This window comes from Mus pahari, chromosome 16 (assembly GCF_900095145.1).
Source record: "Mus pahari chromosome 16, PAHARI_EIJ_v1.1, whole genome shotgun sequence".
Classification (NCBI taxonomy): domain Eukaryota; kingdom Metazoa; phylum Chordata; class Mammalia; order Rodentia; family Muridae; genus Mus; species Mus pahari.
This window is the reverse complement of record NC_034605.1, coordinates 56,804,744-56,815,539: the sequence shown is the minus strand read 5'-3', so window position 1 is coordinate 56,815,539 and position 10,796 is coordinate 56,804,744. Positions and strand designations below refer to the sequence as shown.

The following is a 10,796-nucleotide window of genomic DNA, read 5'->3' as shown; positions in this document are numbered from 1 at the left end:
CGCAGAAGCGCCTTGGCGGGCGGAGAGCAGAGCGCGGAGAGCAGAGCGAGCGGCACGGGAGAGGGCGCAGGGTTGGCGGAGTCGAGGAGCGTGGCCTCCCAGATCGGTGAGCACTCTCGTCCTGGGGCTTCCCGTACCCCCTGCTGCGGGGTACTCAGTGACAGCTCAGTGTCCAGGGCTAGCAGAGCGTGGGTGTGGGTAGGGTCAGCTCTGACCCCGAGCTTTGGGTGGAACTTGGGGTTGACCCGAAGAGGTGCTGAACGAGAGTTTGGTTTACTTGATCTGAGCATCAGGATTTGTCCCTCAGGTTCTGTCTTGTGCCAGGGTCCCCCGGGGGGACCAGGTAGCCAGAGAGGGCACAGCGATTAGGAAGGCGTCCCACACCCCTGCTCCAGCTGTGCCTTCAGTGAACCACGTGTGGCTGTCGCCCGCCACTCTGCCTGTCAAGCTCAGCCCACCACCAGGGCCGGGAGGGGACGCGGAGGCGGGGTGGGCTGTGCCCCGCTGGAATCCAGTCGGCCAGTGCCCTCGCTCGAGCTGTTGTGCTTGCCTGGAGCTCCTGCCACTGCTGACAGGGAGCGAGCGGGTGGCGCCACAGAGATGCTCAGGGTCCTGCCCTAAGAACGAGGAGCCAAAGGGGTGCCCAGAGCTGGACTTCCTCAGACAGGACAGAAAGCTGCCCCAGTGACTAGTCCTGGAGGTTCCTCTCCCAGGGGCGGAGGCAGGAGGCAGCAATCTGTAGGTGGGCAAGGTAGCAGGAGGGGCGCCGCTTCCCTGGGCACCTGGTCTGGGATTCCTTTCCCAAATCCATCCAAGAGATTTTTTCTGCATGAGGAGGGGAATACTTGCTCTGTTGGCCGGAGCTCCAGGGGTTTTGGAAGAAGTGACCAAGGTAGGTGGTCTTGATGGACTTGTCCAGGGGTGATGGGCTGGAATTTTGCATAGCTAAATAGGAGGTCTGCACAGAGTATTGGTGAACGACGTTGTGTTTCCCTTTGCTTTTTAGGGCATTTGGAGAGATGTGGCACCAGGGGCTTGAAGGAGAAATGAATGTTTCTCAGAAGAAGAGGCAGCATTCCTGAAAAGTGACTGAAATTGACCAGGAAGAGGCCTTAGACTCTTAGAGTATGCTTAAAAGCCTATGCATTCCTTGGGGAATCTAGGGACCAGCCGATGCCAGGGAACAGTGACCTGGAGCACTGAACCCAGAAGACAGGCGGAAAGCAAGCAGGTCTTCTTACTGGTATGGCTTGGGTTGCTACAGGGTTGCTCCTGATGGAACACCTCTGTGCTTTAGTCCAGACAGCACCTGGGGCTGGACAAGGGGCTGGGTGGTGAGTGATTGGGGGAAGTCTGGCTAAGCCTGGTCAAGAACGTGAGGGCTAAGCCACCAGAAGTGCTTTCCTTCTTGGAAGATGGCTCCTAACACTTCTACCATGGATGAGACCGGCCTGCCGGTGGAGAGGGACTTCTCCTTTCGCATCCTCACCGCCTGTTTTCTGTCCCTGCTCATCCTGTCCACTCTCTTGGGGAATACCTTAGTCTGTGCCGCCGTCATCAGGTTTCGACACCTGCGGTCCAAGGTGACCAACTTCTTTGTCATCTCTTTAGCTGTGTCAGATCTCTTGGTGGCTGTCTTGGTCATGCCCTGGAAAGCTGTGGCTGAGATTGCTGGCTTTTGGCCCTTTGGGTCCTTTTGTAACATTTGGGTAGCCTTTGACATCATGTGCTCCACAGCATCCATCCTTAACCTCTGTGTGATCAGCGTGGACAGGTATTGGGCTATCTCCAGCCCTTTCCAGTATGAGAGGAAGATGACCCCGAAGGCAGCCTTCATCCTGATTAGCGTAGCATGGGCTTTGTCTGTTCTCATATCCTTCATCCCAGTGCAGCTAAGCTGGCACAAGGCAAAACCTACATGGCCCTTGGATGGCAATTTTACTTTCCTGGAAGATGCCGAGGATGACAACTGTGACACAAGGTTGAGCAGGACATACGCTATTTCATCCTCCCTCATAAGCTTTTACATCCCCGTGGCCATCATGATCGTCACCTACACCAGTATCTACAGGATTGCCCAGAAGCAAATCCGGCGCATCGCGGCCTTGGAGAGGGCAGCGGTCCATGCCAAGAACTGCCAGACCACCACTGGTAATGGAAACCCTGTCGAATGCTCTCAATCAGAAAGTTCCTTTAAGATGTCCTTTAAGAGGGAGACTAAAGTCCTGAAAACACTGTCTGTGATCATGGGGGTATTCGTGTGCTGCTGGCTCCCTTTCTTCATTTCAAACTGTATGGTGCCCTTCTGTGGCTCCGAGGAGACCCAGCCATTCTGCATTGATTCCATCACCTTTGATGTATTTGTGTGGTTTGGCTGGGCGAATTCCTCCCTGAACCCCATTATTTATGCTTTTAATGCCGATTTTCAGAAGGCATTCTCTACCCTCTTAGGATGCTACAGACTCTGCCCTACAACGAATAATGCCATAGAGACGGTAAGCATCAACAACAATGGGGCTGTGATGTTTTCCAGCCACCATGAGCCCCGAGGCTCCATCTCCAAGGACTGTAATCTGGTTTACCTGATCCCTCATGCTGTGGGCTCCTCTGAGGACCTGAAGAGGGAGGATGCCGGTGGAATAGCTAAGCCACTGGAGAAGCTGTCCCCGGCCTTATCGGTCATATTGGACTATGACACCGATGTCTCTCTAGAAAAGATCCAACCCATTACACACAGTGGACAGCATTCAACCTGAATATTGGGTTCTCATCTCTGAAGCTACAAGTTCCCTAGGGCTTGCTGTTAAGAAATTAACACAAGATCCTCCTGCTGCTTTTCTAGCCACAAGGGAAATGACTTCAGTTCTGAAATGATTTTTGAAGCATTATCTTAGGACACTATACATATATTTAAAAAGAAATAGGGCCAAAAGTCAACTGTAAACAGCTTCACTTAAAAAAAATCAAACTTTCCAGGAAGGAAGTGTGAGAGTTGTTTGCTGTATCCAAACAGGTGCTAAAACTGTCCGAGCAGTTTTCAGATTGTAAAGGTAGGTGCATGCCTTCGTCAATCAACTTCTCCAACAATAATTGAGCCTTACAGCAAGAGTGGGATTTCTTTTTTTTTTTTTCCTCAGAATTGACAGATGCATTGTTGATAATGGTTTTATTTATTTATTTATTTATTTATCGTATTATATGGATATTTTAAATTTATCATAGTGAATCTATATTTAGCTTATTTAATAGAACAAACCAATGTTAAATTGGAGACTGAACTGTCCATTGTACTAGCACTTTATGAGCCAATGAAACAATACACATAGACTCTGAGATTCTGAACTGTGAATTACTTCTGGAACACAGCAAAGACTGATGTGGTGGTTCCTTAACTCAACACAGACACACAAACACAGGATGATCAGCGACTAACACTACCCCCTAAAAATATTTAGGAAAGATCTGTTTTTTAAGAAGAAGCTACTATTGTGTTCTGAATGTTTTAAATGGCAGAGGCTTTCCCCGAGGCGAATTTGCACTTCTGTAAATATCTATGTAAAAGCCAGCTCAAGAAGAAATACAACTTTAGATTTCTGTCTGGATGGCAAGGAAGAGCATATGACACTTTGTATTTATGTAAAATAATTGGCCCTCCCTGTCATTTCTCATTTCATGCTTGAAATAGCTTTCTGAAACAAACAAATGACTGTCCAGGATTAAGATGTGCAGTGAGATGAATGAGCTGTAAAGTCACAGGTCACAGCAGCCCCTCCGATAGTTGGGCTCATCGCTGGCTCTTCATCTGTCCAGGTCTAACCAAGCCAGCTGCTCAAGGGGCTACTTTTGTAGTGCTTTAATATGAATTTAGTATCCTCTCTTTTTTTTTAAAAAAAAAAAGCTCTTTAATGTTAGTGGTAAACTAGCTAATGAACGGTGCCTCATCATCAAATTATATACTTCTGTTGGTGGGGGGAATAGAAGAACCCCTTTCCGGTGTGTGTTGAGCATCACAAAGCCATCATCAGCAACACTAGTCACAAATGCTACTTTTTTTTTCCTCTGTGGTTTTGAATCTAATTTCCAAGTCATAGCCTGGACTGCAAAAAGTACCATCAAGTCCCCTCATGTGGGGGCATTGCTACAGTGTTTCTTTTGTTGTTTGAAATGTTTACAAGGTGTTCTTTGGAAGTAGTTGCAACATGAGGCTAGACCTGAAGGGAAGACTGACTGGCTTGCTAACAGTATCTCCTGCAGGGGTCTGTGTTTCGTACTTTGAATGTTTTCTCAGCTCTACCGCTTGTATGCTTTCTTACATAAAATAAAATTATTTTGTGAGTTCAAATCAACCCCAAATGGAGCTCTGTTGAATTTGTTAAACCCATTTTTAAAAGCTAGATTGTTTCAGGTTGACAGCTAAGAAAACGGAGATCATCTTTGGATATTCCCTCCTCTTTTAAGATAGGGATTTCTCTCCTATGTGCCCTTGGTTGCTTTTGAATGTTTATGTGGAAAACATTGCCACACACGTTTCTTACATTTTTAACTGTGTTCTAAGAAGAAGAAACCTTTGTTCACTTGAAGAATTACTCTGCTTCTCTCTCTGTTTTTCAGATTTGAAGATGTTCTCACTTTTAGCTCTTTCTTTTTAAGAGATTATTTGTAAGTGGAATAAAAATTTTAGAAAGGACTGTCTTGCTCTGAGTGGCTGTAGTTTTGTAGCTGTGGGCAACCACCATGCATGCTAGTGACGCTTATTTCAAAACATCTTAGAAATGATCTATTCTAAAGAAAACATGGCTTGTGACACTGGGATCACTGTAATGATTAGCAGGGACACTCTCAGATTCTGCCAGTGCTACTTGCCAGCTAACCCAAGGAAGGGAAAAGGCTCAGCTGCTGGTGATGTAGAAATTAAGGGTTAAGCTTATAGTCTGGTACATTACACAGCAGATGGTGTCTCTTTAGAGTCCCACTTGCATCTCCCAGGCCCTGGCATTCAGCGAACACATCTGGAGTGAGTTCTAGGAAAAACCCTGTGCCTTTTCTTCAAACCTCATGGCTGCTGGATGCCTTACTCCTGGAGGTTCAGCGTTACTCAGAAGCTCAGCCAGACACAGGCTACAGTGCTCAGGCAAGGCTGTCATTGTAGAGTCAATGAAACCTGACATAGGCGTGTCCCTTCAATAGTGCATCTAGAAGTGATTTTAAATAATTGTAAAATTCAGCACACCTTGAACAAGATTGTGCTCTGAGTTTCTCTGATTCTGGATTGACTGAGACCATCTAAAGGATGTTAGTTCTGAGAAGTAAAAAAACAAAGTGTGGTAAGACTGATAATTTTTTAACTCCAGTTAGGGGTTGTAATAATGTCCAATATATGTGAAATACTTAACTGAGATGGAGACCATTTTAGAGTTTCTCTTTCTTCTTCATGTAAAAAAAAAAAACTGCCTTCATTAAGTGTACACATAGTAACAAACATGACAGGAAGATGGCCTGAGCTCAGGGCTGGGGAATGAACCGGAAGTTCCCACAGCTCAGCCCCTGGCTTCTCCTGAGACCTAAGCAAGTATTACTGCGAGTCCCACTTGAGTGTGTCCATCAGCGGGAAGGGCAGAGCTTCTGCTTAGGTTTCCTCAGGAAAGGCTCAGCCTAGCACCAGGTCAGTGTGTAATCAGCTTCAGAGACTTCCTGAGTTCTTCATTGTCTTTGGGGACCCTGTGTGACCTCCGGCCAGGCATGCACCAATGTTTCTTCCCATTTCCACTGTCTATCCCAAGCTCTCTGCAGAGAGTACAGGGTCCCCTTTCAATAAGGGTGAGCATAAATGGGTATATTTACTTCTCTGAGTCCAGTGCCCTTCTTGGGAGACGAGGCTCATTGTGCAGGTTGTCTGAGGGTGGGAATGAAGCAGTGTGTGAGAGCCTGGGATACTGTCTCATAGCATTGACCTTTAGTATAAATGGATCTGCCATTTGATTTTTTTTTTAAATGGAAAGTAATTAATTTTCAGCATACACTTGGTTGGGGATTCTCTTTTGCTGTAGCTATTCACCCTTACAGAAACAAGTGACATTTTATGTCTTCCTGGTTATAAAAATTGCCTTAAGCTGCCACTACATGATGATCAAATCTGCACACAACATTTTAATCCATCAAATCTCCTTATCTTGGAGAAGTTGTCTCAGGAATCATAAGCCACTGACTTGCCTCGTCTGGGCTAGTAAACATACATTTCTTTGTCTGTGTGGCTGGTATACAGAGGTCATTTGAAGGAAGCAGCATGGTGGGTCACAAGATTGTGACACTTGGTAGATATGATGCAGCTGTACAGATTTGTTTGACGTCCCTACATGGGAAACATGACCTGTTTATTTGCCTTAGGACTGAGGGCACAGCATGTCACAGCACAGACATACCACTAAGGTTTCTGCTTGGCTGTCACATCGATGTTCATGGGATGCACAGATTTATAGCAGTTGTAGCGTTTGGACTGTAGGCTGTTCAAGATTTGGGACTTGTAATTTAAATAGTATTAGACGCTCAGGATTAATCTCTGATTTAAAAAGGTTTAAGCTTCTAATCGCAATGAGAAACATGCATGGAGCCGGCTAGAACAGCCCCCCACCAGCACTTGACAGTTGTAGGCATCTTCGGCCACAGAGAAGGATTTGGTCTGAGGCCACCTTACACATTCCTGGGAACAGAGATAATAGTGAAGTGGCAGATGGCAATGGAACCCATGAAGACCGTGTTACAGGGCAGGATGCTTCGTTTCATTTAAACAAACGGGTCCACTATTGATAGCACCTGTGAGTAAGTTCTCATCTCTCCAACAAGGATGTGGTTGGAGTGAACAGAGGGAGGGACTCAGATCCGTTCTGGTTGAAAATTATGAGATGTGAGCACCATTGTGGGCAAGCATTGACCGTGACGGCTTTTTTCCAGGTAGATTCTCTTCGCTATCAGAAACCTTAACAGAAGGAAAGTTTTCATTAGTTTTCACTGACATAGTAAAGGATTTCCTCATGGCATCTGACACTTTGTTTCCAGTCTTCTCCCTCCCCTACATCTGCTGCCCCCTCCTCTCCCCAAGTAGCCCTCTTTTGCTTCTCCGGGCACACTTGTTCTGCCTCACCTAAGATTCTTTCCCCCTTTTCCTGGTCTTTTTTGTAGTTTCATGGCCTGTACCACCATTCCCACAGAAACATATTTGTGCTGGCTGGTTCTGTGTGTCAATTTGGCACAAACTGGGGTTATCACAGAGAAAGGAGCACCCCTTGAGGAAATGCCTCCATGAGATCCAGCTGTAAGGCATTTTCTCAATTAGTGATCAAGGGTGGGAGGGCCCATGGTGGGTGGTGCCATCCCTGGGATGTAGTCCTGGGTTCTATAAGAAAGCAAGCCAGTAAGTAACATCCCTCCATGGCCTCTGCATCAGCTCCTGCCTCCAAGTTCCTGCTTTGTGTGAGTTCCTGTCCTGACTTCCTTTGGTGATGAACAGCAATGTGGAAGTGTAAGTTGAATACACCCTTTCCTCCCCAATTTGCTTCTTGGTCATGATGTTTTGTGCAGGAATACAAACACTGACTAAGACAATATTCACATCTATAAAAGTTGAAATCTCAGATGTGCAAATGAGAGACAATATGGTTCCTGTCTTCTGAGTCTGTTTCTAAAGCTAAGCATGGTGCTGTGCAATTCTACTCACTTTTCTCCAAATGTCATGATTTCAGTTTTCTTTAAGATGGGGTCAGATTTCACTGCATATGTATAGCACATTTTCTTTACATATTTGTCTCTTGACAGATAGATGTCTAGGTTGGGCCCATTTCCTACCTATTATGAACAGTGCAGCAGTAATTGTGAATTTGTAAATAACTTTGTGGTAGGGTTTCGACTTCTCTGCGTACCTGCCCAGGACTGGTATAATCTGGTTACCCAGGAGTCCCTCCTACTTTTTGATTTTCTAAGAAACTTTTATGCTGATTTCCCATAATGCTTAACACTCAGTTTACACTGAGACCTCTAGTTAATAAGGGTCCCTCCCTTGGTGTCACCAGCAATTCTTTTTAAAAATGACAGCCATTCAGACTGAGGTAAGAAGGAATCAGAAAGCAGTTTTAAGTTGCATCTCAGAAAGATATTTTAAATACACAGACAGAACTGTGTTTTACCTACACACAGCATTCTTGAATAGATTCCACTTTTTTTAAAAAAAATCATCACACTTAGTCAAAGACCTTCATGACCAAGCCTAAAGGCAGCCTCTGCTGTCTCCTGTCTGTCAGTGCTCACGAGTGCCATCCCACAAGCATCTCCAGCTCTGTGCAGTGAATGCCCAGAACCCTTTCTTGCTTTTAAGCTTCTGCACATGTTGTTCATTCTGCTGGAATGCCCTTCTCTGCTGCTGTGTTTAAACTCCCACAACTCCTCACCCTTTAAGTTTAAGTTAGGTAAAACTGTCAGAGTTAGTTTAACCTCTTCTTCCCTTCTCCTACCACACTGCTGTGGGATGGTCTCCTTTATTTCTTTCAGAATGAAGTGGGACAGTCTCCATTATTGTGCTGAGGTCATAGGTCTTGCCAAACAGAAGTTGTTTTCTTCTCTGCTCCTATATTCTTTAAAAAAACTTACTGAAATGAAAAAGAATTATTGTCACAGAGATGGCATTGGATCCCCTGGGACTGGAGTTACAGGTAGTTGTCAGGTGCTGTGTGGGTGCTGGGAACTGAACCTGGGTCCTCTGGAAGAGCAGTCAGTGCTCTTAATCACTGAGCCATCTCTCCAGCCCTCTGGGTCTATTCTTAAGAATTCAGGGTGTGTGACTTACAAGACTCTACTGAATGAATAATCAGTGAGTTGAAACAGGGAAAGCTGGAGTCACAAATGTATTTATGTATTCATTTATTTGAGTGTGTGTGTGTGTGCGCAGTGAGCTCTGGGGCTCCACCTGTCTCCATGCCAACTGTACTAGATGTTACCGATGTTCGACTACACTTGAAATTTTTAACAGGGGTTCTGGAGATCTGGTCTCAGCTCATCCTGCTAACACGGTAGGCACATTACTAACTGAACCATCTTCACAGCCCCCCACAGTTTTATTATTCAAATGTATTTATTTACTTGTATGTGTTTGTTTGCATGCATGTGGGTACATGTAAGTGTATGTGGAGGCCAGATGTCAACCTTGAGCTTGTTTCTCAGGAGCCATCTGACTAAATTTTAATTAACTAACTAACTAACTAACTAATTAATTAATTAATTAGGTAAAGGCTCTCAATGGTGCTTAGGTTGGCTGACCAGGGAGCCCCAGGAGTTGTTCTAACTCCATCCCCCCATCTCTCCAGTCCTGAAATTACAAACTGTGCCACCGTGCCTGCCTTTTTATGTGGTTAGTTGGGTTCAAAGTCAAGTTCTTTTATTTGTACGGCAAATGCTTTACTGAGTGAATTATCTCCCTGTGTTCCCTGGGGATGCTTTTGCTATGTGTGAACTTCTGGTGTATCTGCATAAGCCTTCTATGCTCTCTCTCACGTGTTTGGATTTATTCTTCCTTGGTGTCTGAGCTATAGTTCCTTGAAGTCTCTCACAGCTGTCCAGAGAGGTAATTATACCCATATATCACAGGAAAAGCTTCTGTGTATACACACACACACACACACACACACACACACACACACACACACATTCATATAGCTAGATTCATTCATTAGTATATGGCTGTTTGTAATATACCTGTATTTGTAAAGACACAACTTGATATAGTTTTCAGTTAGTAATCTCCTAAGAACATCTTGTATGGGCAGATCCCATGCTGCATGCTAGGGGCATGGAAACAATTCAGATTTTATCCCAGCCTTGGAGGGACTTTACACTGGGCCAAAGGGACAGCACCAGTAGCGGGCCACAGGATGGGTGGAGTTCTGACAGGTAGAGATGGATGTGGAGAGGGAATGCATAGACTGGAGACTATACGGGGCTGGGGAAGGGTGCTGAGCCAGCTTTCTAGATACAGGGCATGATGCGGAGATGAAGGTTTGCACTACAGTCTGCCAAGTGCGTTGCTTCAACATGGTGTCTCCTTCTGCAAAGGCCCATGTTGGTGGACCTGGAGAATAAGCTGACTTGCCCTGGACCCTTCCTCGCTCCTGCAGTATTCATCCGGTCACCCTCAGGTGACAGCCCTTAGCTTTCCTTCCTTCTTGCCATCCTCCCCTTGGTATGAATCTCCCTGTGCTCCTCCCTGTGCTTCTCCCTCTGAAGCCTGCTGCTCCTTGTAGGGCCAGCCTCTGTCCTGTCCGCTTTCTGCTTCTCATATGAGCTTGGGAGTCCCTGGAGGGAGCCATGCATCCTTAAAACAAAATACCCTTACTGCCCCGCACAGCTGGCTGCACAGTAGGTAACAAAAGGATTTGAGATGTATCAGTGGGTTAATATCTTTGTAAAGAGAGTGAGGTAGGTGCTCGCCGTATACACAATTTGGTTTTCACTATGGAGTCGTCTCTGCTGAGGTTATACAGGTTGTTCTCAGCAACGGTTTCTCTTCTGTTGACACAATCAAAGGAGGTATTTGAAACAGTATTTAGGTGGCAAATGATAGCTCTCATATTTATGTGCCTGGATAAGGATTCAGGCGTTTACACAGGAGAGAGAGAGAGAGAGAGAGAGAGAGAGAGAGAGAGAGAGAGAGAGAGAGAGAGAATGCCAGCCAAATGTCACAGGAGTATTCCTGGATTGTCTAGCCACATGAATGTTGTATGGAGACTGAGTTTTTAGGTCAAATGTATTTAGCA

The 10,796-nt window shown here is 45.6% G+C and overlaps 1 protein-coding gene across 1 annotated transcript; it reads left to right on the top strand.

The window, feature by feature from the left end:
• Positions 1 to 588: 588 nt before the first annotated feature.
• On the top strand, positions 589 to 3,128 carry Drd1 (dopamine receptor D1). The gene is made up of 2 exons (XM_021216011.2): positions 589 to 892; positions 1,007 to 3,128. The coding sequence occupies exon 2, from the start codon at positions 1,416 to 1,418 to the stop codon at positions 2,754 to 2,756; it is 1,341 nt and encodes a 446-aa protein (XP_021071670.1). The 5' UTR covers positions 589 to 892; positions 1,007 to 1,415; the 3' UTR covers positions 2,757 to 3,128.
• Positions 3,129 to 10,796: the final 7,668 nt, after the last annotated feature.

Bases quoted from the DNA above. Each gene is read 5' to 3' on its own strand.
- Drd1 (XM_021216011.2), top strand. From the start codon at position 1,416: ATGGCTCCTAACACTTCTACCATGGATGAGACCGGCCTGCCGGTGGAG.